General features: G+C 43.2%; 2 protein-coding genes across 13 annotated transcripts in view; one reads left to right on the top strand and one right to left on the bottom strand.

Annotated features, from left to right (window-relative positions):
- PPP1R9A (protein phosphatase 1 regulatory subunit 9A) overlaps window positions 1-8373 on the top strand; it is a 297767-nt gene extending 289394 nt beyond the window's left edge. For all 11 annotated transcript variants that reach the window (XM_078059275.1, XM_078059274.1, XM_078059272.1 and 8 more), the window contains 2 exons: window positions 463-645; window positions 2016-8373. In XM_078059275.1, the coding sequence (XP_077915401.1) occupies window positions 463-645; window positions 2016-2225 (393 nt within the window). In that variant the 3' untranslated portion in view covers window positions 2226-8373. The remainder of the gene's footprint in view (window positions 1-462; window positions 646-2015) is intronic.
- Window positions 8374-10471: 2098 nt separating this feature from the next.
- PON1 (paraoxonase 1) overlaps window positions 10472-27836 on the bottom strand; it is a 32453-nt gene continuing 15088 nt past the window's right edge. Inside the window, exons 5-9 of one of the 2 annotated variants that reach the window (XM_036115695.2) lie at window positions 27681-27807; window positions 24196-24396; window positions 22811-22892; window positions 13714-13842; window positions 10472-10873 (exon numbers count right to left, since the gene is read on the bottom strand). In XM_036115695.2, coding sequence (XP_035971588.1) covers window positions 10715-10873; window positions 13714-13842; window positions 22811-22892; window positions 24196-24396; window positions 27681-27807 — 698 coding nt within the window. In that variant the 3' untranslated portion in view covers window positions 10472-10714. The remainder of the gene's footprint in view (window positions 10874-13713; window positions 13843-22810; window positions 22893-24195; window positions 24397-27680; window positions 27808-27836) is intronic. The other variant, XM_036115696.2, reaches the window with a different exon arrangement.

A 27836-nucleotide genomic window follows, 5' to 3' on the forward strand; every position in this document is an offset into this window, starting at 1 on the left:
GCTTGAGGACTTAAGGCTTTCCTCTTCGAAGGGAAAGATCCCTCAATATTTCTAAATGTATTTTTATATACCTCTAATGTCTTATCAGAGGCTACACGCAGAGCGATGCCTTGCATATAGAGATCAATCAAATACTTGTTTTCTGCATCTCATACTCTTTCCACAGTGTTCTAATGTAAAGGCTTGCAACATGGGAGTGTATTTTTCAGTAGGAAACACCCTACATTAATAATGCTGCTTTATCTGGGGGAGTTTTTAAATTTCCAAATACCTAACAAAAATGTAGGGGATAACTACGTGTGTGTGTTACACACACGGCTAGAACCATTAGCTTATTCATTTTATGGCTTAAAGATAAATGTGGCTCTAGTAGGCAAGAAATTCCTTTTGATAGCATAATAAGCCGTGCTGAGCCCTAGCATTTTGGTCCTTTAACAACACTGCGTAACATTCCTACCTCAGATCCTTGACGACGGACAGTCTCCCAAACACAGCCAGTGTCCGAATCGGGCCGTTCATGAATGGAGCGCGCAGCAGGTTTCTCACTGGCTAATGAGCCTAAATCTGGAGCAGTATGTGTCTGAATTCAGTGCCCAAAACATCACTGGCGAGCAACTCCTGCAGTTGGATGGAAATAAACTTAAGGTAAAGAATTATATCTCTGTGTGAGGTTCCCAGGTGTAAGTTGTGTTGCTCATGGCACCTAAAATGTTTTCCTTAGACAAGAGCGTTCTGCATATCTGAGAGGGAATTCTCACCAACGGTCCGCAGAAAGGTCGTTGCATCATTTCTGAGTAGTAAACGACGTTTCAGAAAGTTGTCAGGGATTCTGAATCAAACAGGAGGCTGCTGAGTAGGAGAGCTAGGGACTCCATTGCTTCCACCGAGCAACACGTGGTCCATATATGAAGTCTGCTGACTTCCTGTGTCGTAGGAGTTGTAATAATGGCCAAGGTGGACTTTTTGATCACATGAGAGTGAAACTAGATCCATGAATCTTTCCTTCTTTATTCCTTTCCTCTCCACCCCCGCTCCTCCCTGCACACCTCCCCAAAACTGAGACGATGTTCTCTTCAGAACTTTCTTCCCCAAGTATGTGCAGGCCGTGTGTCCCCCCGCTCCATCCCACTCTCATTTCACCTGTCCAGTCCATCCCTTTTAGAGACTGGGGGTGGGGGGGGCGGGAATCCATCCCTGTGGTAAAAAGGGCAAAAAGAGCTTACATTTGGCTCCCCACCCCCAACTTCAGTCCCCTGCTGGGCTGAAGGGCAGATGAGTATCCTTGACAGTCTTGAAAAGGTTAGAGATCAATCAATAGTCTGTCAGTTATGAAGGCCCCATTGACAAGGCTGTCCCTGTTGGGGAGATGGATGCATTCCGCTGTTGATTCTGAAGGTCATGAAACATTTAAAGTACGCAACCAACTCCCCTTATTCTGAATTCCATGCTCACTAAGCAACCTCCTCATTAACAGGATTCCTTTATAGGTTTGCCTACAGGTTAGGGAATGGCTAGTCATGCTGACATGAGCATTCCGGCCCCAAAGACATTTTTGGTCCTCATTGTAAATGACTGCATTGGCAAAAAGGAAGCCACTTCAGTTCTCTTTGCCCTTCTTGGAGCCCTCTATGGCAGCAGGTGCCCACTCCTAGCTTTTAAAAATATTGATGAGTTTAGCAGTACTTTTGCCTGTAAATGTCTATGGCCCAAAGGTTGGAGAAGCAGAATTGTGCCCCCCCGTTTTTTTTAATTCCTTCACCCATTAATTGCCAATTTGGAAAGCATGTATTTAACGGGGTTTAGGGTGTACTGTGTAGGCACTTCAGAGGGCAAATAAAGCTCCGCCCCTGAGTATGGAGATTTTTGGCAAACGTAAGCAGCTCTTTCTCGGTTTTTACCTCTTTGATTATGTTTAAATCAGTTCTTGAGTCTGAACACATTGTGATAGCAACCTCTTCCTAAGGAGAGAGGTCACTGGGTTTCAGGTTCAGTTTGTCTATGTATTTCCTTCCTAGGCTCTGGGAATGACGTCATCCCAGGACCGAGCAGTGGTCAAAAAAAAACTCAAGGAAATGAAGGTATCTCTAGAGAAGGCTCGGAAGGCCCAAGAGAAGATGGAAAAACAGAGAGAAAAGCTGAGGAGGAAGGAACAAGAGCAGATGCAGAGGAAGTCTAAAAAGACAGAAAAGATGACTGCTGCATCGGAGGGCGCTGGTGAACAGTAACACACACCCCCTCGCACACAGCTCTCCCCCCTTCCCGCCCTGCTCTCCTCCCCGCGGACGAAGGAACTGATGGCAGGGGTAACGTGCTCTAGGCCGACTGGGGAACTGCTTGTGGCAAAACTGCATTTTCTGCAATAATAGAATGCACTTTTAATTTTCACCTCCTGAAATAATCCCAAGCCACCTTTGTTTATTACCAAACCAAGGATCTCGTTTGTGAAAGATGCAGAATAGCTGTGTTTCTCTCTTCTCGTACTTACCAACCCCTTGTGGGGGAACCAGGGTCACCCTGCCCGAGAAAAGCATGCCTTGCCCCGGTGGTGGTAGTGGGGCGCCACGGCTTTTCAGTCCGGGAACCCGGAAGCTGGGCAATGGCCCGTATCTGCATGGCCGAGAGCGCCGCTCTGCCGTGAGATCGGGGCTCCAGAGTGCTCCGGTGTGCGGGAGAGCCTCTCCCCTCGCGCTTGTGTCTGGACAGTGAGACAGCCCCACTGTAGGAACACGGGTGCTCCGCCACATCATTATGTACGGCGGCAAAAGGCAAGCGAACTCTTCTGCTCGCTGGGCATCTGAAAGAGAGAAAGGAATTTGTTATTTGTTAACCCCAGAAGGAAGCAGAAGCCTGCAGAATGTGGATGTGGGTATTACCTTGGGGTTCTGAGGGTAACATTTATCCTCCAGATTGAGCCGAACACAGGAAAAAAATCAGACGTTAAGGCAGCCCGGGATATTGGGATCCGTTGTTTACTCTGCTCCCGCTGCGTGTTCAGTAGTTCACCGACACACAGAACATAGTTCCTTTCTTCCCCAACAAATTGAACAGGAAATTGATTTTTAAGGAAACCAACATTTTCAGGTTTCCTCTCCTGGGGAAAATTCTGGCTAGTCTTCAGCCTGACTGTGACACAATCAGGAACTTGTCACATATTTTCTACTTAAGATTTCCCAAGTGGGCTCAGTTAGTGTTTTAACAAATGTACTTTTAAGAAAAATAGGAATACTGGTTAGAGAAAATTTAGATTTGAGTAACACGCAACCAGAGAAGCAATTTTATTGAGCACACGGAATGTTCCCGTAAAGGAGAGCTGACAGTTGGATTTTAGAGATGTTTTGAATGGTTTTTCTGAGCCATTCTCTTTCATTCTTCAGAGATTTCCATGTTACACTTAAAGTTTGTTTAAGAGAGTCCACAGGATATAGTCTACTAGCAGAGACAGCTAAGCTTATTTGAAAGCCAGTATATGAAGGATTTCAGTATTTCATCAAACTAATTCAAGCACGGGAGACTAGGGCAAAAGGAGGAGAAAATAAACCCATCTTGAGAAACTTCAAATGCTCGGTTGTTGTTTGTTGTTGTTGTTTTGTTTTTTATGCTCGTGTCTCTGGTTGTGTTTGATGTATTGGCTATAAAAATGAGGTCATCCACTTTCCAAGGGACGAGTTTCAAAATAAGAGTTGAGGCCAGATGAATCTTCAACTAGGGTTTTACTTCCTTTTACTACATGGTAGGGGGGTCTCAGTCCATATTGTACACTGGAAAGGTTTATACACAGAGCTGGGGGAAGGCTTTTGAAGGTTACAGTTAACAGATAATGGAAAGGGGCTCCTGCCCATCTAGCACCATCTTGTATTTTGGACATTGTGACTTATTTTTAATTTATTTTATTTATTTTATTTTTTTGCTTGCCTGAATATCTGAAATCTGGAATTGGCTGAACTAGAAACTTATAATCCTGTCTTTCCCTAAAGCCTATTTCCTTTTTAGTGAGAGAGTATTGTCTGTTATACTTTGATCCTTTTGTCCCTAGTACAGATCATTCATTCATTCAGTGCTCAGAAACATTGACATAAAGTAACATTGTGTTTTACAGTTATCAGAGTCACTATGTATGTTTTTCTGACTATCTTCATTTGGTGTATTATAATGAGATTGCCATACTGGATACTCTATTAATACTTGAGATGTGTGGTGCTTCACTATTTATTAATATGACGAGAAACAAGGAACTACTATTCATGAACTACAAAATTCAATAGATCTTTCCTAATACCAAAAGACTAAATTAGTCAAAATCTGGTAATACTATTGCTTGCTATTGTAAACTTTTTGCCCTTTTTGCTTATCTTTGGGGGAAAAAAAAGTGATCTGGATCACACTGGAAGTTTTGCTCTGTATTCATTTTAAGAGTGGAAATAGAGGATGACTCTCTAAAGTTATGTTTACACTTTGGTAATATTTGAAAATGGACGTATATACTGGAAATGTCTGTAAGTCTCAGTCTCTGCACATAATTTATGATCTCTATTATATTGCATTTCCTTAAATGTCTTAGAAGTATTGTTCTTGAACTTTATTTGTACACTTCCAGTGAGTAGACCAATGACCAGCTGAAAATGTTATAAATCAAATTCTTATTCCTCAAATCACTTAGTTTGTATTATAACTATTTTTATTTTTAAGTTAAGTTACAGTGATTTTAGGTGTTACTGAGTTATTTTAATATTACTACTTAAAACTGCTGAAATCGTAAAAGGCACTTGATTTGACTGTCCAGCCAGGGATAAAATGTAAACTGATTGATCAAAGAGTATGAAAACAAAGTGCAGGACCTCAGAACTTATGAACATTTTGTTTCCGTATTATTTCTTTTCTTGACTCTAGTGCATGATGCCTAATCGAGGTTCCACTGTCTTCAACAACTCCTACTTCAATGCTAATGGTTTTCGGTGTCCATACAGTTTAACGTAGACTTGTTGTTTCATGAACCTTAAAGACTTTGCAGTTTTTTATTTATCAGAAAATGAACAGAAAGGGAATATCTGGTTACTTTGAACTATATTCCCTAAATGACAGCTCAGTATGACTCTAATAATAGCCAAATCGTTTTGGGGTATAGGTAATGCTTTGGGGGTTAGGGAATGTGTGGTGAGGCCAGGCTGTAGACGGGGAGCATTGTATGAGCTAAATGTCTGGGACAGAGTTTTCCATTAAAGGACTTCAGTTTTTAGAACAGATTACTTGATTTAAGACCATCTCCCTTAAAGTAACTCACAGTTTATGCAATAGTTTTCTCATTCTTTTTTTTTTTTTTTTTTTTTTTTGCCTGATTCCGAAGTGTACTTCAGAGTGATACATTAGGGCAGAAACCTAATTTTGCCCATTTGGACACATTGATGAAGTCCACCATTAATTTCATGACAATAAAGCTATCATTCTATGTTATCCTCCTTTAGCTGGTGTTGACGTGGATTTCCGGCCCTCAACATCACTGAAGTATTCTTACCCCCCAGTGGTTTGTGACTGCAGTATTGTAGTGCTCATTCCAGACTTAGCTTTGAAGGGGCATGAAATGGGACCACCTGTTCTGGGCTTCTTTGTTGTTGTTGCAAACAAAGTGGCAAGAGGACAAGGGAGGAACCAAATTAACCCTTGCTGCCGCCTTTCATCCTGTGTCATCCCTGGCCCAAAATTGTAAGCTGTCCCAGGCCCGAGCTACAAAAACAGTCACAGGTTGTTGGATCCAGCACCTTAATTAACCTTTATGGTTTTTGCTGAAGACAAAGAATTCTCATCTAGGTTCTTTGTGTAATAGGATTAACATGTGCTTTAAAATTATATTTTTAAGAGGTAAATAAAAAATTGCTTATGGATATTCTAACTCATTGAATAAGTGTTCAAGATTATACGGGCCGAGCTTCAAGAGAAGAAACCCAGTGTTTGAAGATTCTAAAGGGAGATGTCCCAACAATTCTGAGAGAAATGTTTATACTTTGGAGATGTTGTAGCTCCTCATTACATTGACATATTTAAGAATTACCAAATTCCATTTGAGCAGCTAAATGTTCTGTCCCAGTAGGGCCCTGGTGAGAGGCATTTCACTCTGGTGGACAGCGGTCACTACAGTTCATGTCACCTACTTAATGCTAAGTCCTCAGTGCTTTCTGAAGGAAAGGTAAAATGGAAAAGAAAAGCCCAGGGTTTTTGAAAAATATCTTTTCAAATTTACCTTTAATCAAGGATCTACCCGTCTACTATTCTGAAGCTAAACATTGAAGGATGAGGTCCAGAAATAAAATGTACATATTTTCCACTAGAGTTGTTTTCCTTCTAAAAATGGGGGTGGGGAGTCAATGCTCAAAAGAAAGCTGCGGTATAAGAAATATGAATGTGTGTCAGTGACTCATTCCTGAAAAACAGCCTGGGTATGTAGGCAGATTTTTGTTTTTATATTTGTCTTAGGTAGTTAAAGTCTCAGGAAATTTAGTCTTGGTCCAAAACACTGGGGGAAGAAATCATACTAGACAGGACACCAGTAGATTTTGAGTAACTTTGAACCACTACCGCACCACCGGCAGTGTAGAATTGATCCCACCAGGGAGTCAGAGGGCAAAGAAGCTCACAGAATCCACTTTCCCCTGGAGAATAAAAGCCTCAAGTTCTACCTTAGGGTAAACAGAGGGTCTTTCAGTGCTTTGTGGATGTGTCGAGTGAATGGTTGTGACTTCCAAGCTTACATACGTGCGTGGTGTGGATCAAACACAGCATGTGACCTGCTTCCAGATCTACAGCATGGGGAAGGACAGAAACGGGATGATTTCCAATCCTTGGCCCTACCCCAACCCCAAAACTGCTAGAGATTCAAGAATGAATAGGAGGTTAACGCATAAGAGAACCAGAGGCAACTTCTCAATAATGTGCATGCCACGTGTGTAGATGTACAGAACTCCCTGTGTGTGAATATATTCCTACCTTACACACACACGCACACACACCCCGCAATCACATTGCATAAAAATATATATATATTGTATATGGAACTTGGTAATGTCAGTTAGGACCCTAAGCAGTAATCATAACCTCATTGCCACTTTTTGTGTGTGTATACATTGAATGGCTCATAAGATTTTGAGAGATTTTTTTAATGTAAGTATTTCTACTAAATGCACTTATCCTTCTACATGTTTATATATTTTGGTAAAATTGATTTATTAGATACTTGGTATTTTAGTAAGATAAAGTTTCCTCAAATGTTTGGTTAATGCTTTGATGTCAAGATTGCACATTGCTGAGTCGAACCTCAGAAATTTATGCAGCTTTGGGCATTTTCAACTGCGGACCGCAGTTTCCTCGGCTAAAAATTGCACCGCGTGTTCTTGTGCATTCGCTCATGCTCCGCAGTGACATACTTGGTGGCTGTGATGCTTAAGTCACTAACTACTGGCTCTCTGATGGCACTGTTGTCATCACATGATCATTTATTAGCTTCTTTTGTGGAGTGACGGCATGGTTAGGTCATTGCCAAATACAATGCAAGTGGATGTGAGCGTGAGTATGTTGTTGGAAGGTGTACCTGTCTCTTTCTTTCAGCGGTTTTATTCACACACCCAGGTTTTCTTTGAAGGATTTAATCTTTCATCCATGAAAGAACAATTGGCCACAAATAGTTAAATTACCTTGGAAAGTGGGAATTAATAGGCACTCCAGCTAGATAACACCTCCCAACAACATCAGATGTAGTTAGTGTTTTGTAAAACTCCTTAAATATTTATATATATATATATATATATACATATATATACATATATGTTTTCCTTAATATTATTTATGGTCACCACTACTGCTTTTGTATTTTTTAATGGTGTTGCAATTAAACCACGAGTATGCCTGCTACTCGTCAGTAACAAAACCAGTCCGCTGAAAAAAGAAACGAGAGAGAATGAATTCTGTTCCATTGTAAGAAGTTGATTTATTTTAACCTTTCTTTATGTATCGCTGCAGGAAAAGAGTTGTTTGAAAAACCATTTTAAGTCCAATAAGTATGGATAGCATGTTATCTGAAACTTTTAATTTGTACATTTTGGTGTCTGATCATTTGCATGGAAGAGACAATAGTACCATGTCTGACTCGTTCTCTTGTGCTTGGTTAATATGTACTTCTCTAGATTGTTCCGTTTCAAGCAACATTTCTTACTCTTTGGTTTTCAGAGGCATTCAAAGCAAACTATCACAATGGTCCTCTGTTTTCTGACCAATCTAAAAATACCTGTGATTAAATTTAATTTGTCAGTGTAAATAAATTTCTTGCCAATGAGTATTATTGTTGTTAGACAACGAATGCAATAAAAAGAGAAATATGGACATCTGTCAGAGTAGGCTGTTTTTTTCCCCCCCCTCTTCCATTTTCACCTTCAACTAAAACAAGCCTTGACTGGGCAAACCTGTATTAACTGTCAAAATACATCTATCTATCAAGAGCAAAGTGCATGTTTTCCATGGAAATGAAAGGAAAAATAAGTTTTAGCCCCGGAACAGTGTAAATTGGTAGCTAGCGTTACATATGAAAGCCCGATTATGGAACTGGGCATGAAGTGGGAGATGCTCCGCCAGAAGCTCCCTCCCCCGCCTGTGGTTCCCGCAGCGCGTTTCCGATACCTGTCAGGCCAGCAAGGGTCTGTGACAAAATGCATTCAACAGCTGGCCTCACACAGCACGGGGCAAGCCCAGGGCAGGCCGGCCCCCAGGACGGGGTTCTTCGGGGTTCTTTGCAACAATTTTATTTCTACAACCTTAAATGTTCGGAAGACTTGAATATAGCAAATGAGGAATATTAATTTCTCCCCCCGCCCCGTCCTCTCTCTCTCTCACCCACACACAAACACACACACGAACCATAATTGATCTGTGACTAAACCTTCAGCAAAAAATAAATGAAATAAGCTGGTTTTTCTCTCCTCGGAGTGTGTTACAAAACCCTCACTGAGGGGAAGCATGTGTCCCTTTTGACTGATCGCGAGCATATGCCATGTCAAATTGGATAGCTTGCTTTCTTTTTCTGGTGGGTGGGTTGGGGGCAGAATTTGCTTATTCTGTCAAGAACAAGAGAGAACGGAATATAGTTATTTCATTGATGATATCAAGCAACTCTTTTTAAAGGAAATATGGGGGCTTTTTCGACATAAGCCCAATAGTCATCGGTAGTTTCGAAACAGTATTTCAGAAAATCCAGCTTCAAGGGCTGTGAACAGCATCACCGAGTAACTGAGCACTCATAGGGCACATGATATGCTCATTGAAGTTGTGACTAAAATAACTCTAATCTGATATGAGGAAAGTGTTTTTCGATCCAAACAAAATGTTCCCCTTTATTACTTTCAGTTAGTAGCCTTAAAATGTTGACAGTTCTCAGTTTATCAGCAAACCGTTTTTCCCAGCATGCCAGACCGTCATCATGGCAAGCGCCTTGGAAGAACTTTGTTTCTAACGTGACTGCCTCTAGCATCCCAAAGACATCATCCGGCCTGGAAGCCATACTTTCAAAAGAGACAAATAAAGACAGGTAACCTTTTCACACCAGCTTTTATAAGAAAATGACAAAAGTCATCTTTTCTTCCTAATCACGTCCATCAGAAGATATGCCAAGACTGTTGATTTTTTTAATTTTTTTGTTTGCCTTTCTACTGTTTTCTTCTAATCCTCCCCTGCAAGTTACAACAGAAAAAAAAAAAAAAAAAAAGGCGGGGGAGGGCACCTGGGTGGCTCAGTCAGTTAAGCGCCCGTGACTCTTGATCTCAGCTCAGGTCTCAGTCTCAGGGTCATGAGTTCAAGCCCCATGTTGGGCTCCACCCTGGGCATGGAGCCTGCTTAAAAATAACAAAAAAAACAGCCCCCCCCCCCCCCCCGCCCCGCACTTGTAAGAATACTGTCTTTGGGGCCATTTAGCTTTACCTGAGTTGATTACGGGCTTCAGTCTGTCTTCAATCACTGAAGCGAACAAACTTCTTTTCACTGGGTCAAAGCAACTAAAATGTGGAGTTTATGCTGAGATAGCAGACACTCCCAAGAATGTTAAAAGAGTTTCCTACATGTCATCGCTACCGGAGAATTGAGTAAGTCAGAGTAAAAGGAGAAATGGGGGTCATTTCAGTTTCTATTTACTGAGAAAGTCCTCCATCGAAGGGGAAATGGGAGTCAGATTGTGCCAGTATGTCCGATGGCTTTGCTAAGGAGGGATGCCTGGAGCCCAGGGAACTTTGTAGGTCACATCTAGTTTCCCAGCAGGTGAACCAGAGCCCCTGAGTGAGGACTGCAGGCTGGGACGACTCGTGAGATCATCCTGCTCCTCTGTTTCCCAAACAAGATTCAGCAAGGCAGCAATAAGCTCACGTGCTCCCTAAGACACACGTCTTAGGGAAAGGACATTTGGATCACACACAGTTAAATGATTTAAGGCCTGACAACCGACACAGCAATTTTAGCCATTTTATTGATAGGATTTTTATTGGTAAATAGACTGATTTGCTACCGTGCTTTCAAAAAAGCCTTATGCATTGATTCTGTTCCCGGTTAAACAGCACTTTCATCCTTTCAGATGTCCAAATGGAGGGTCAGTATTCACTGTTCAGATGAGATCACTGTGGTCCCCGGAGATGTGGCAAGCAGTTGAAATGGTGGGCTCACGGCATCCATGGCCCGGGGGCAGATGGACCTGCTAGAGCTCGCAGTAAAGAGCTTTGTGGAACACGGTGCCGACCAGCAGCTTCCCTTTGTACACTGACGCAACCGTACTTCCTTGCAACACTGTACCATTTGCTGCATAAACCAGTGTAACTTTGGGTTCTTCTGTTAAAATGTCCTGGATTTGGATCACCTATCAAAGAAATAACATTAGCCTACTCTTTCTTTTAAAGTCACTCAAAACATAACGTTAAAGACGGGTCACTTCTCCATGTGAAGAAGCCTGTAGGTAAATCATATTTTGTTCCAAAATTATTCTTTATGGAAGACACTGGTTTCCTTATGGCAAAATGACAGGTTTTAAGCAGGCGCTCTTGAAAAGAGATAGAGACAAATAGGCCTACCCAGCCTAGGGAAGAAATAGGAGTGAGTAACACAGCCTGGGTGGGAGACCCAGAAGTAGTAGGGACTATGGGAAATGGGGGAGGAGGGGAGAGATGTTACTCAGTAATAATAGTTAAATTATTGCCATGCTAGAATTCAGGCCAGTTTTGCATATTTACAGATAAGCTAGGAATTTGGGTGGTTACACTTAATTCTTGTTTTTTAAATTCTGGCAATTAAAAAAAAAAAAACATATCTCTGTACAACACTCAGCTGTTCCTCTGAACTTAAGGTTCCAACTCTAAACATATAAGATTTTGTAAGTTCAGTTTCCGTCATTTAGTTGAGCAGAAATATGATCGTGTCATTAACAACAGAGAAGTGGCGTGCCAAGCCGATCACATGCAGTAGCTGATATTTGGCCATTTGGGCCAATAAAATGGCAATTTCATATACTCCACACCACAGTAAAGAGCACACTGTAAGGCAGGGGCCCAGGGTCCTGTTTTGGATCTTCAGCTTCACATTTGTTTCTCATTTGTAGAACAAAGTGCGTGGGACTAGGTTAAGTTTCTTTTCAACTCTAACTTCCTATCATTTTTAAATCTTTAGGATAAAATACAATGTCTGGGAAGAAAGGATACTTACATATAAAAACACCAAATACGGCAGACTAGTGGGGGCCAGTGCCCATACATAAAGGGTTAATGGGAGCATTTAAAAGGACCTCTTTAAAACAGCCAGCCCCAGGGGCGCCTGAGTGGCTCAGTTCCTTAAGCTTCAGACTCTTAGTTTTCAGCTCAAGTCCTGATCTCATGGAGCCCAGCGTGGGGGCAATGCACTCAGTGGGGAGTCTGCTGGAAGATTCTCTCCCTCTGCCCCTCCCCCCACTAGTGCGTGCATTCTCTCTCTCTCTCTCTAAAATAAATAAATATATCTTTAAAAAAACCAAAACAGCCAACTTAAAAGACAGACGTAGTAGTTACTTACTGGCAAATAGGTGATGGTGCACCTTGACTTAAGTAAGCCTCTTTCTTTCTAATAAAAGTCAGTCACTCTTCTGTGGGGCAGGGTATTAGATAATGGATTGTTATTACTTTTTACTATTCCTTACCAGATCCATCATTAGGAAGGAAGCACTTTTTCCAGAACAGCAAACCAAGTCCATGCTACTGCAAATGACCTAAGTTCACCAGATGAGCTAACAAGCAAGAGCAAATTAGAATCTAACATTCTGCTCTGTTCTGAACAGTGAACACGCCACAGCATACATTTCTCCAATTCCTGTTAAACATACCATCCAGCAATCTTAATAGCTAAGAACCAGGAAAAGGCACAAAGGATTGCCATTAAACATAATATGATTGTCCTGTAAGCCTAGAGAGAAAGGGTATGAAGGGCCATAAAGTAATTGGAAATACACATTTGGTTTGGGGTTTATTTAATCTAAGACACATGGGCTTTTATTTATTTATTTATTTCATGACATGTGGGCTTTAAAAAAAAATTTTTTTTTGGTGGGTGGGAATGAGACTGACTCTTAAAACTAAGCTTTAAAAAGAATACATAGCAGTAAACTATGTCAAAAATTGTATCGGTTATTTAACGTAAATAACAAGTACAACAAATACATACTGAAAAACTCAAAATAGAAAACCCCAGATGAGTCACAGTAAATGTTCAAATGCCTATGGCAAAGTGCGTTTCAAATTCTTGTTTGCAGTGCCAAAATAGTCCGCCGAGTAAAGACCATGAACATAAATGGGGTCCTTGGGTACTATAACGAAGATGGAAGGAAAGATCTTTTAAACCAAAATAATTCCAGCAAGTGACTGATCTTCCCATTCTGCAGGGAAGGTTTAGAGAGGATGGCCATTTGCACACTAGGACTGGTGCATTGTATTAACTTGTGCATACACTGACCCACGGGAAGAGGGGGTTCAAAGGACAGGCAAGTGACAAATGATTAGACCATAGCACGGCCGTACATTCCATGTTTTAAACTATTGTGAATTCCCAGGTTGAAGAAAGTCATTACCGAAGTGAAAACAGGGACTCCAGTGTAGGGCTGGCTACCCTAGCCCAGCCCTCTACTCCGCTGAGACTCTCACGAAAGCCTACCAGGAAGTCTCCCTTGCCCCCCCAGCTCTGGGTCAGGGTAGGCCAAGGAGTAGCAACAGCAGGGCGATGGTAGGACTGAGAGGGAGGTAGGGTGTTGGTTCCAGGCTTCCTCCCTCCAGGGTCCCCACTGGTTGTCTACGTCCCCCAACCAGAGGCCAGCTTCCCCTCAGAGGACCCTCTCCACACGCAGCTCTCTTCTCGTTCCGATTTCTGGTAACCATTTCCTGCCTCCCTCGCTAGCCCTGAGGTAGTGCATTATCTTCTGTTCATTTCCCTACGTGCGCCCACACCTTTGTATAGAGTGCCCTTATTAAATCCCCTCAAATTACCCAATTTAAATGTACCATCTGTCTCCTGCCTAGACTCTGACTAAAATGCCTCCCAAAGTCAAACTTCTTTTTATATCTCATCATTTGGATCATCTATCCGCGTCCCTTCTTATATTTGCACATATAATTGAGATTTATGTTTCCAACTGAGAAACAGCGGGGAATAAGGTCGCTGATCTGCTTTATTTTTCAAACTAACCTCTGATGCGGGAGGATTCTCCGAGTCATAGAAGAAGATCTTCATGCCATTAGGATGGCATCCAACCCAAAGGTCCCCTGTCACAGGATCCACGGATATGTTATCCACGAGTGTGTTAAGGTCCAGGGACTTCCAGGTTAAAGCCAGGGAGAGAAGGAAGGACAGAAAGTGGAAACAATTGAGAGATGACGGAACAATATGTCAGGGGAAGCTATCGTCTTGTCTTCCCTGGTCACCGCCCTGCTGGTTCCAGAACACAATTCTGCTGCGTTTCAATAGCGCCTGGGGAATTCCTCGGGCTTCCCATCTATGCTAGCATTTCATCAGTTTCCAGGACAGAGGAGGGAAGGGGAAGATGCGGAAAGCCAAGCAAGACTGTTAGAAGTCCGAAGAAATCATTCGGACTAACATCTGAACCTAAAACCGAAGGGAAGAAAAAGTTTTTAAGCGCGGCATAAAACAGTTCCTTCTAAAACGGCATGTGCAGATGATATTTTTATAAGCGTTCAGAAAACAACCAGGCAATGTAGATTCATTTTTGATGAGCACATCGATGAAATGTAGGCTCTTCTTAAATGGCTAATCAATGGCTGTGCAGCCAGAGGAGAAATGATCACCCAGGGTCTAATTTTTGCCGTGGAGTTGGGGAAAAGTTTCTTCTTTAGTTTTTTGATGTTATTCCACTCCCTGTTCTTCTGCTGTTTATTTTCTAAATATAAGTTGCAAGCACGTCACAACTGCACAGATTGCTGTCAAGGCTTCGTACCAGGATCATAAATAATACCAATGATTCTTAATTCCACCATTCATCATCTTGGCTGCCTTCTACTGGGGAGAAATCACATCTATTTGTTTACCTCTAGCTCTCTGTTGGAGAAGTAATATCTACCATGCACCTCAAACAGAGGCCAGCATCCCTCAGTGCCCAGAGACCGTGTAATAGCTGGTGGTGACTCACCGCAGAGGCCAGAGTGTGGGCAGGCGGCTGCAGCAAACCAACGCGGCGGCCCTGCCCCGTACTTCCTACTCTAAATGAGACCTCTCCCCCTCGACGTCCTTGAAGGGGCTGCAGGGCTCAAGCCTCGCACCAGAGCCTCCACCCAGAGCCATCATTCATTCTTACCCTGGAGACATCCAGGTTGGCCAAAGGAGGCGGCCAAGCAGACATCCTCTGGCCAAAATCAGCCCCAGGCCTTCTCTGTCCCCCCAAGCCCTCTTCCATCACAGTGTCTATAGATAGTCTATGCCGATCCCGCCATTTTCTTTAGATGAGGAAAATGTGTGTCTCCGGGTTCTGTGCTGTTATCTTTGGAAGGGGTAAGAGCCAATTGGTGAATTGCATGGCCGTTGAAAGCCTACAGAGATGTGAGCTGGGGGTGAGAGAAGAGAAGGACACCCAAGCCCGGGGAGCCCCGTTCATTTGACACACGATTACTGAGCTCTGACCATGTGCTCTGCAAGCAGCTCAGCTCCTGGGAGAGTGGGTAGGTAAGTGGCAGGCCTGGCTCCTGCTGAGGAGGGGCTGACAGTCCAGCAGGGAGCCCCTTTTGGGCCCAGCAATTAACTCTTGTCTTGCAAATCTCTAATTCCTAGCAAAACTCACTCACTACAATGCATGCAACCGACACATTTCAAGCCTCCACAAAGCCAAGTGGAAGATGGTACTTTTCTTGATGAAGGAAACTTAATAAATGATTCTCATTGGAAAAAATTGTGTCCTCTGTTAACAAATATCCCAATTTTTAGAGAATGGAAATGCACTGAAGTGGGACTGATTCATTGGCTGTGTCCTGGAATCTTTTTCTTTTTTCTTTTTTTTTTTTCTTTTTGTGGAGAAGGGATTATTTTATAGCGGTATAATATGCATAACATGAAATGTGTCATTTTAACCATTTTAAAGGGTACAATTTAGTGACATTAGTACACTCACAGGGTTGTGCAAGCGCTACCCCCTATCCATTTCCAGAAACTTTCATCATCCCAAACAGAAACTCTGTACCCAACAGCTCCCAATTCCTCCCTCCGTGAGCCCCTGGTAACTCCTATTCTATTTTCTGTCTATGATTTTGACTATTCCAGGAACCTCATATAAGGGGAATCACACGATATTTGTCCTTTCGTGTCTGGCTTACTTCACTTAGCATAAGGTCTTCAAAGTTCCCTCCATGTTGGAGCATGTATTAGGACTGCATTCCTTTTTAAGCCTGAATAATATTCCATTGTATGTGTATACCACATTTTGACAGGACATAAATCTACCCACATCTCATCGCAAATTCTAAGATCAGTCTCAGCTCATTTACCAAATTCCCTGACACTCCAGGTAATAATGAATTAACTGGTCTTGATTAATCTGTTCCTTCAAAAGAAAAAAGAACATGACAGTCACAGGGGTAGACTCAACTGAATTGTTATGTCAGGAGACAGGGGCCTGACCTGCTGCCAGAAGTGGGAGCCAAATCTAAAGTAGATCCTTGGCAGGACCAGTGTCTTTATCATTCTGTGTCAAATATATATTGAATTAGGCTCTATTCTTTTTTTTGTTTGTTTGTTTGTTTTTTTTGTTTTTTAGATTTTATTTATTTATTTGAGAGAGAGAGAATGAGAGACAGAGAGCACGAGAGGGAGGGTCAGAGGGAGAAGCAGACTCCCTGCTGAGCAGGGAGCCCGATGTGGGACTCGATCCCGGGACTCCAGGATCATGACCTGAGCTGAAGGCAGTCGCTTAACCAACTGAGCCACCCAGGCACCCTAGGCTCTATTCTTATAAAATTCTTTAACTTTCAATTTACAGAAGTACTTATTGTTACAACCACCATTTGTTTTCATTCCCTCAGCCAGTAGGAGTGTGTAAAATTCCATTTTACTTCAGCTAATACCAAGTTGGCCACGCCAATGATTTTTCATGTCAAACATGATGCTACGTTGGTTACTGCTTTGAGGTAATTTTCTCGAAGTGAAGGCCCTCACGACAGTACATTGGATGTACTGACGGGAACAGCCCCACAGTGCCTGGTGACAGCGCCTCAGGCTGGGGCGACTACAGCAAGAGAGTCAGGTCCTGTTTGTAAGGGACAGGAGATTACTTTCACACTGCTCCACTTTACTGTTATTTTCTCTTTCCTCTCCTTTGTGTGTTTACCTCCGTTGACCCAAACCTTCAGATCAGATCATAATCGGTAGGGGTAGAAGAGAAACCCCTGAAGCATACCCAGCTCCATCGTATTAATTGAACAAGTCTTTGTTGAGTGCCTACTATGTGTGGGGAATTCTTCCAGGAACAAAGAGAAAATACCCCGTCCTTCTGGAACTTACACCCTAGTGGAAGAGGCAGACAATAGTGAGGATAAATAAAATATATTGTATTTCACTTATAAAATATAAGTAAAATATATAATATTAGTAATGAGGTCATCGAGAGGACATGACCACCAGTTGATCCTCAAGCTGGACCCAGACAACTGGAGGCTCCTTAACCCCTCCCCTGTCCTTGGGATGTACATTCTCTCCACTGTTTCCACAGTGGGAGCTGTTCCAAGGACATAGCCTTGAGAGAGTAATGTGTTATTGAGACCATCTGGACAGTATATGTGGCTGAATCCAGTTAAGACCTCTATAAAAACTTTTAAGATTCTGGTCGGTGGGTGTGGAGATCTACTTGTCTCATGACTGCTCAAGACAAGCCTCATATGAAATTTCCCTTGCTTATTAAACCTTCCACCCACAATCTGGAGTGGTCTGCCTTCTTTTTTGATCTCTCCTTGCCTCTGTGTATGGGGGCAAGGGACCAGTTTCAGGTTGCACCCAGGAAGCTCCCCAGATTACAAACTAATAATTGGTGAGCCAGCCAGGAGACCAGAGAAATGGGCTTTAGGAAAGAGGCATCCTTGGGGAAAATCCCGAGTTGGCCATTGACCTCTACGTGGGGAAGGGTGGGCCCCATGGCAGATGCCTGGGGACAGTGCCCAAGCTGATTTAACACACTACTCAGCCATAACAAGGATTGAGATCTCATGATTTGCAAAAACATGGCTTGACTTAGAGGATATTATGCTAAGTGAAATAAGTCAGACAGAGAAAGACAAATACCATATGATTTCACTTATCTGTGGAATCTAAAAAGACCAAACAAATGAACAAAGAAACAAGGGAAACAGACTTACAAGTACAGAGAACAAACTGGGGGTTGCCAGAGGGGAAGGAAGGCGGTGGGGGGGGTAGCAAAATAGGTGAAGGAGATGAAGAGGTATAAACTTCGGGTATAAAATACATAGGTCACAGAGATGAAAAATATAGTCAATAATACTGTAATGCCATTGTATGATGACAGTGGTGACAGACAGCGATGACACTCGTGATGAACATGAAGTAATGTACAGAGTTCTCCAATCACTATGTTGTATACCTGAAGTTAATGTGTCAACTATTTAATAAATAATTAACTTAAAAATAAAGAAAGTGGGAAGAAGAGTTGCAGTTAGAGAAGGACGTGTGGGTGCCCACTACTCTGTAGCCTCGGGGCTGGCAGACAAGAGGAGAGAGCAAATAATAAGTTGAAGACCTTGCATGCCATTTTGCAAAGCTGGGAGGGCCCAAGCTGCCGAGGATCAAGGTCCGAGTGCTGTGACAAGGTCTGATTGGGACACTAAGAGGTGGAATGCCTGGGAAAATGGGGGAGAGGGAAGAGGACATGCTGTGAAGTGAACGAAATGCCCCATGCTGTCCAACCCCGAGTACAAAGGCAAGCAAAAGCACCACAACGACCCCAGCCAGCAGGGCGGCCTCCAACTGAGGAGACATTCACGAAGAGAGAATGTACTTCCGCTGAGCTTATTGATACAGCTGCCAAGTTCCAGCAAAAGGCCAGGGCAAGGATCCTAGCATGGTTAGTGCACCTATGGGATACGGGGCAGATGGCATTTCTCTGGGCAGGAAGCAGAGAGAATGAGCAACTTCACCACACACCCTGCTCCCCAGCAGCGCCGACATGGCGCTCAAAGGTTCAAAGTACTCACTCCCTTATAGACTGGATTATTCTAGCCTGCAGGGAGGTTTGGCCCAATGAGGGACACCTCCCTGGGCATGTGGAACCCTGAAAATCCTTAGGGAGTTGGGAATGAGACAGGCAACCTCAGCCTCTGTCTTTGAAGGCCCTAATCAGGCCACATTCACGGCAAGAATGAAAAGTGGTATACTCCGGTCGCCCCAACACCTGTTATGGGACACTCATGTCCAGGTTGAGCCCAGTTGTGGGACAAGATATTTATAATGTTGGGCAATCCATTGTTGGTTTGGGGAAAACTGACAAATCCCGGGACTGGTACGGGCTGTGGGAAAGACTTGAGACAGAGAGATCACCCATAAAACCTAAAGACTATCCTGATCGGCCGTAAAGGTCCAGTAAAAATAACCCACAAACAAATGTGGTTTAACCTCATTGCCGTAGGGACCTCGCCTGAACAGAAAAACTGACAACCCAACACTGTGTTCATTGGCAGGTGGAAAGCCATAAAACCTGAACAACAATCCAGACCTGCTCCATCTGCCCCTTACCGTCCCTGATGCCCTGCCTTCTCCAGCAGAAACTTCAGGAATGCAATGCTGTTGCGGGTGGTGCCTCCCATACCGCAGGTAACAGGTACAGGCCAGGACTGCCTCCAAGTGAGGGCAGGTACAGATGATCAGAGGCCTCAAGTTGAACTCACTCGTCACTGGTCCTCCAGGAGTGACAGCTCTGGTGGAGCCTGGATCCAAATGTACGCTAACACATGGTGACCCTCAGAAGTTTTCAGCACCACCAATGGTTACAGAGAGCGAACGGTTATGGTTAAGAAAGTTCTTTGACGAAATTTAGTGTTCCTCCCTACTACCCCAGGAATATGAGGTTTTTCTTTCTCCAATACCAGAGAATCTATTGGTTCGAGTAATCAAACCAGTGCCGAGGGGAAACACCCACTGGGAACCAGTAGGCCTGCCACCCCTTCAAAAAATGGTAGCTGTTAAACAATATAAATTGCTTGGGGGCATAAAGAGATAGGAGAAACTATCCAAGAACATGCTGCAGGGCATTCTGCAAGCTTTCCTGGAACTGCTGCAAGGGAGAAGATGGGTCACGAACCCACAGAAAATTCAAGGCCCAGGATCCGCCACAAGGCTTTTGGGAGTCATTTGGTTGGGCAAGACAAACGTTCCAGAAGCTGTGATTGATAAGGCGCAAGCTTAACAACCCTTAAGAACTTGAAAGCGGTGCAAACCTTTGTAGGGATTTGGGGGTTTTGGAGGGCTTTTATTCCCCATCTGGCATCGTGTCTCTGTCTCTGATATGGACTGATAAACAAAGGACATGTGTAGGACTGGGGATCAGGACAGCAAGTCCCCTTTGAGAAAGCAAACATACTAGTGAAGTAGATTACAGCTCTGGGCATCTCGCAAGCAGGGCTACTATTTGGGTTTGATGTGTCTGTGACTCCAGATGGATTGCGCACTGTGGTGGGGATAACGGAAGGACAGAGTACCCCTAGGATTTTGGTCCCAGCCCTGGAAGGGGACAGAAAATTCCATATACTCCTTAGAGCAACAGCTCCTAGGCCTATACGCAGTACGGCTCCAGGGCGGGGAGCCTGTCGGGAAGGAAGAGGATATCAAATTAAGAACTTCCTTTCCTATCAAGGGGTGGGTTGAGAATATGTTCCTGCCACGCATCTCTGCCATGGCTCAGACCCCCATGTTGACGAAGTGGCGTTCCGATCCGCAGCACGGGAGCACCCTGCCCACCAGCCCACGGTCTCTAGAAACACAGGCTACTGGCCCCGTGGAATACATAGATCCTCCAGATGCATCGACCCCCAATTCCATGGCAGCGCTTGCAGCTTGTGGAGAGGGAGTGGGGGTGGATCTAGTCGAGGGAACCCATCCGCGTGAACTGCAGCTGCTATTCAGCCCAACACTGACACCGTCTGGATAGAAGCAGGAAGAAACCGCGGCCGTGGACTGAACCAGGGGCTGTTCGGCTGGTGATCACTCCCGAGCCCTGACAGGTGACCCTTTGCATTGACAGTTGGGCTGCTCTAGAGGGATTAATCCTGTGGCTGGGACCACGGCAAGCCAAGGGGTGGATGATGGGAGTAAGCCCCGGTGGGGGCAGGATATGTGGAAAAACATTTGAGTCTGCCTGCAGAAACCTGAGGCAGTCCCTACTGTCTTCCACCTCCCAGCTCATGCAGGGATGACACCCTCTGGCAATCAGGAAGCTCATGTCCCAGCGTGGATATAAGTTATAGCAACAAACCCTTTAGGAGATACAGAGACTGGGTGCATAGAAAGAGTAGCCACCCCAGCGGCCCAGTGGGAGGGCGTATTTCCAAAGATGCTCTATTGCCCTCAAAATAGAGAGACTCGGTCAACGCCGTAATAGCGTGCCCGACGTGTTTTAAACAACACCCAAGCAACAGCCAAGCAAAGCCCTGACCAAATTCATCCAATAAGCCTTAAATGAGAGCCAACAAAGCCTGTCCTTACTGCACACTGAAATGTCTCTAATTATAAAAGCTGTCCTCCCAGATCGGATGGCCTCGAACACTATCGCCACCTCTTTGCCATTATCCAAACAGAATGTTGTGTGTTCATGCCTGATGAGTCTGCTAGTGTGTCATCTTTTTAAATCACATGAGGACACAAGTGAATGCCTGGAGTGATCTGACCCTCAGCTTGGGGGACTTAATAAATCAGTGGTTCAGATCATGGGGCCCTTGGATGAAAACATTGTCATTGGTTTGGGGAATCATTGCTGTGATCTGCATTCTCCCTTGCATGTGCCTGTACTCTCGCTGTGGTATCTGCCCCCAGGGTAGCCAGAGAGCCACTAAACACGCTGCCTCCAAGCTAGGGAGCCCCTCGCTGACTGCTCAGGGCACGTTGCAGAAGAGGGGGGTATATGAGATCGTAAAAGCTGTCGCAAGGGATGGAGTGTTGGAGGAGGTCATTGAGAGGCCACGACCCCTGGCTGAACCTCAAGCTGGACCTGGACAACTGAAGGCTCCCCGTCCCTTCCCTGTCCTTGAAATGTGCATTCTGCCCGCTGTTGGCACAGTGGGAGCCATTCCAGGGACACAGCCTTGACAGAGTAGAGTGTTGTCGAGCCCATCTGGGGGGGTGTATGGGACTGAGCCCGCATTAAGGCCTCTATATAAACTTTTAAGATTCCGGTGGGCAGGTGTGGAGAGCTACTCATCTTGCAGCTGCCCAAGACAAGCCAAGTAAATAAGTGCCTTTGTTTATTAAACCTGCCACCTACCGATCTGGAGGGGCCTGCCTCTTTCTCGGTCTCTCCTTGCCCTCTGTGTGGAGGCAGGGGAAGAGGGTGGTTCGGATTGGGCCAGGACGCCCCTGAGCTTGCAAACTATTAGGGTGTGTGTAGCGAGGCGAACAGAGCTGCAAGCCTAGATTAGGTAGCCAGGGAATGCCTCGCTGAGGTGACATTTTAGTGGGAACTGGAAGGATATGAAGGAGAGAGCCACCGAGATCTGGAGGAAGAGCATCGGAGCCGAGGGAACCAGGGCCCCGCCTGAGGCAGGGCCCCACCTGGGGAGCTCAGGGGGGTGAGGCTGAGCGGGAGGGGGTGTTGGAGACAAAGGTAGCAAAGTGCTGGGCTGCAGGGTTGCTTAGTGGCCACTGGGAGTCCTTTATACTTTATTGGGCTTCATATTAGATTTACATTATTTATAACTATTATGGAGAGCGTTGTCACACGACATATCAGTTGAGGTGATTTCTTGGCTGTTTCATCAACATGGAGGGAAAAATGAAAGGGAGAGAGAAAGGGGAGGGAGGAAGGGAAGGGAGACTGAGCAATGAGGATTCATTCGGGCAGAAAGAATCAAAGTTTCATAGGTGAGATATTTGGCTTGCTGCTTCCCACTCTGCAGCTGAGTAAAAGTGAACAACAAACATACATGATGCTGTTGACTCTTAATAAAGAAGTGAAAAATTGGTTCTCACCCACTCCAATTAGACAGTCCTTTTTTGCTCACTTTTAATTTCACAAATCAATTAGAATCTAATTATCACTCTGCAAACTTACAGTGTTAATACATCTTACCTTCAATGGAGTTAAAGTCCAATTAGCGTGCTTTTCATACACATGAATCTTATGAGCCAGCAATTCAGATATATAGACATACCTTCAAAGAAGAAAGAGCTACATCAAAGCACTTGAAGTAATACGGCTCAGAAGGTTACGGTGAAGTTTGTAAGAACCCTTCCTAGGAAAGAACTTCGCTTAGAGACTGGAAAATGCAACCCCTCTCAAAGCACACCAAATTCTGAAAAAAAAACTCAGTAAGTTTACAATGTGCAAAGGCGTTTTCATTTCTGAAAAGTTATTTCTAAAGGTAGGAACCTAGTTGTCCCTGATTAGAAGGGAAGAAACGTAGCCCTAGTACCAGCTCTTAATATCTGGGAGTAAAATGTATGACATTACTTCTCTTCACTTGTCAATATAGTGACAATCCCCAGGTTCTGCATGTCAGAGGATAGCGAGTTCTCTCGGGCAGGCTTCAGGAGAACCCTTTGACAACCAGGCCCTTGTTTTAGGCCAGAGAAAGTATGGGAGAAGACAAGATGCTTGGCCTCGATCTGAGAGAAGTCTTCCTCCCCTCTCACCCTGAGCCTGGTCCTGACCCTGTGCATTTAGTATTTTGCACGCAGTGCAACGCCCCACTCATCGTAAAGACATGTGGTCAGTGCAGCCCAGAACAAAGAGAGAAATAACTACATATTATCTGCTACTTTGGAAGACCAGGAGATGCTATAAATATTTGAAAGCCGTCCACATGGTTTCCTCTAGTTATGTTACTAACTTCTGAAATCCGTGATGATAGAAGATGAGGAAGGTTATATATGACTGGATACATGGCTTTTGTGGATGGACTAATGTTACCCAAAGTGTGGTCCCACAACCAGTGTTGCTCTGTGAATTGTTTGTTTCGGGGGTATCATCAAATAATAACGTAAATCAACTACATCTTGAAGCACACTGCTTAGTTAAGCTGACTTTTCCCCCACAGTAACACTTTCTTGATGGAGAAAGCAGTGTCTTGATTTACATTTTGGTGCAAGCTCTTTATCTTGTCACAAACCAGCACTACTGAGATATATAACTACATGCTGTTAATCTTATTACGACCTCAAAATTCTTCCCTCAAAGCAAAGCTATTGAGTAATATTAAATGTTTATCACAGTTTCCCTTCTTGATATATTCATCCCTACCCCCAAAATTTAAAAGAATATGCCTACACAAAATAGAAAATTTTGATTTGATACATTTTATCCCCTGAGAAATTAAGATATTTTAACATTCTTCCTAATTTCCTCTTACCAAGATAACATGTTAGAGCATATCATGTTTTTAGAAAATGAGTATGTTCTAACGGTGTCTAATAAGAATCTGGGGAAATGCATGACATTGTAAAGAGTTCACATACTTGCCGTCAGGTGAGATGTTGATTCCATTAGCAAAATCAAATCCGTCTGTCATCACTCGAACTTCATTTGGACTATAGTAAACAACGTAAGACCACGCTAAACCCAAATAGAGCTCCCAGGATCTCAGGTAGGGGTCAACAAAATAGTGATCATTTGTGGCATAAAAGTGCTCAGGTCCCACAGCAACAATATCATTCAAACTGCAAATTCAAACACACATATAGGATATATACAGGGAAGGTCTTGTACGTTACAGCATTAGGCATTGATTAGCATTTGTTAATGGCTGTTCCTAAAATCAAGATGCAGATGAAGCTTTCACTCTAGCCGTTAGGGCACAGAATTCATATGAATTCATATTCAATGCCACCTGTAGGATCCTCAAAGACAATAATTACTCTTAAAAACCCTAAAAGGTTACTATAACAATGTAACATAAAAATCCTATTAATTGTATCTGAAAAATAGTGCTATGGTGTGTGTGTGTGCACGTGTGTGTGTATGTGTGTGTGTGTTTAGATATACTACATTCAGTAGACATTAAATTAGGCCAGGAATCATTATCAGGGCAAAATGCATTTATGTTCATACAGAAGTCACTCTCACATAGAACAGTCTGGGGTATCATCGGGCAGAGGGAGGAAAAAACACTGGCCATCTTGAGACTTGCATTTTAGTTAAAGCTCGGTCACGATTAGCTGTGCCATTTAGGTAAAATTAATCATTTTGCATGTCAGGGCCTCAGTTTCCCTATCTGTAAAAGGAGGACGAGATGGACTGCTCTATATTTCAGTCTTAGGAGGTCACTTCCGGCCTTAAAGTTTCATGATTCTAAACTGAGGAAAATGTCCACGAGCAAGAATGCTCAGGAAAGGGATGCTACGGCGTATTTTCTTTCTGATTTTGATTCTCTCTCTGTTACTGAAAATCTAAGATATATGAGTCTATTTTTCTGCTTTAATAGGTACAACAGTGAACACATAAGTGAGTCATTCTCTGCTGATTGAGGTGACAGAAGTTCCCCAGGGCCATTATCTGGGAGAGAATTATCTCCGCTCCGTTGCTGAGGGCGTAATGGCCAGCACATCAGCTCTGACGCAGCTCTGGGCTCCTGGGCCAGTTAGATAAGCACACAGAGTCTCAGTTTTCTCATCTGTAAAGAGAGGTTAAACAATTTTCCCAAAGTCCTACAGCTCATTAGTATAAGACTAAGGGTCAGAATCTTAATTTGTGGAGTCTCAGTGGAAATCACAGTAAGCCAAGGCTTGTTGTGTGCTTTGTAGGAAGCCGGCCACTCGCTGAACCCTCCGTCAGTGGTGATCACTACTGCGACGTGAGAAAAAAGGTCCAGGAATTTAGGATTCGTGTGTACACGCTCAGGCATAAACCTCTTCTCTCTCTCTTTTCTCCCCCCTCCCTTTTTTTAAAAGTAGCTTTCCAAAGTGAGTAGTATACTTTACAAATCATTTGCCTGTTTTTCGTAAAAAAAAGCAGAGAGGAATATTTCAGAGTAATAGCTTTGAAATCTGGTAGACCCCATTTGCATGCTGACGTTGCTTGCTATTGTCTATGGGACCAAGCGTGCCACTAAAATCTATACCTCAGTTTCCTCTCTGGACTTTGTGAGGTTAGGGTAAATAAAATGAAAGAATGAATATAAAGACCTTGGCACCATGCCTGGCTGTAAGAGATGATCGATCCTGACTGCTGTGTTATCATTAATAACATACTTCAATTGTGATAGATTAGTAATAGGAATATTAATGCTATAAACAACAACATAAATAGCCATTAAATACAAAGCAGAAAATATACATGGCTAGTCCTTCAGTTGAGAGAGCAGAATTTTAGTTAGTTGTGGCACTATTTTTTTTTTTTTTCAGTTTGTTTCTATATTGCCAAAGACATGTATTTTTGCACTTGGTCCAGAAAAAAATACTCTAACCCTGGGAATCTGGACAAATATGAGGCTTCAAGACTAACTGTGAAACCAATAAAGTAAGCTTTCACTACTTCAGAGTGGCTCAGAGCCGCCGCTTCAGCCTCGAGATACAGGGTTAAAATTCCAGCTATGCCATTTTACTGATGGTATTATCTGGAGCAAGTTAAATACTCCAAAATGGCATAATAATAACACCTAATTAAGAAGGTATTTGTAAAAAGATAATAAAGTAATCAGTTTAAATTGGTTATTGTAGCACCTAACTTACAGTTAAAGCTCATTGTTACTATCACAATTATTACAATCACAATTATTATGCACAATTATTGCAATTATTATTACAGTTATTACAATTATTATTAGCCCAGCTTCTCTATTCTATATACTTTTCCCTAAAGTATCTTGGTATGTGGCACATTCTCCAGACATTCAGTAATCTCATTCTCTTTCCAAAATACATTTGTTGAATGAATGTATAAATAACCTGTTCCACCAAAAGCTGTTCTCTGAATTTGTACTCATCCTAGGGATGCAGAAGAAGACTTGGGCCATATAGTTCCTACGCAGCTACTAATTAGTTGATTGACCTTCACCCAGTAACTCAGTTTCTCTCCAATCTCAGTTTCCTCATCTTCAAAACCACCAGATAAAAAAAGAGAGGAGGGGATCCTGGGAACACTGCGTGCCAGGCACTCTGCTAGGTCCCTGCATGTAAATAACACACAGTTTAAAAGAAATCTAGATTTACCAATACTGAGGTAATCCAATGCTGTCTGTTAATCATTCAAATAAAGTCTGGGACTCTAGACAATCTTAATGATTAGAGGATAAAGATTGTTTGGGAAGACTTTGTCAGACTTTTGTCCCAAAACCCTCACTAGCCTCACAAACCAAATCCTAAGGCAAGTGAGGAAGTTGATTTTGTGTTGGGTTGACGGGGATCAGGGATCCCTGGGTGTTTTCTTTTTCCTTGTGTTATATTGTCAAGAAGCCTAAGATTGGAACTGAGTGTTAACCACAGATATGCTACTCCCTAAATCATGCGCCCAAACATCAGTAGGGGTAGGATGGGGAGCTTTAGAGGCACCGGATCTCAGATCTCCCTTGGGTATATGTTTCTAATTCATAGAAACATCTAAGATTCTATTTTTTAATACAAAAAGAAATAAATGAATAAATAAGCAAGCTCATGATGTGGAATTTTTCTGTGAAACTGGTGTGGGTTTGAAATACAAAGTCTGGTTTTGGAGAAGAACAGAGTTATGTCTTAATAACAGCTTGAATGGACATTCTGAGGCTAAGAGCCATAAGTCAGCATCCAGGGAGCCTGGGAAATGAGAGAGGAAGAGAATGGGTCTTCTCTCAGGGGTTTGAATCTTCAAAAGTATCTGCAGAAGACCATTTGGAGGAGTTTGTGATGATTAGAAAGGAGAATTGACCAGCCATTATCCCCCCTCCCACTCTGGCTGAAAGGAGAAACCAAAGGTGGATTAACCATCCACTGGTGTTAAAGGAAAATAGAAATATGATATATCTCAGTACTTAGGCAGAAGTTTGTGTCTGATGGTTTTCAGATGCAAAAGTGATTTTTCTTCTTCTTCAAATTTAAACAACTCAACTGTGGACTTAAAATTTGGATGGTTCACCACCAGCAGGTACACGGTATTATCTGAGAAGAGATTAAAAACAAAAATCGAA

This window comes from Halichoerus grypus, chromosome 12 (assembly GCF_964656455.1).
Source record: "Halichoerus grypus chromosome 12, mHalGry1.hap1.1, whole genome shotgun sequence".
Classification (NCBI taxonomy): Eukaryota; Metazoa; Chordata; class Mammalia; order Carnivora; family Phocidae; genus Halichoerus; species Halichoerus grypus.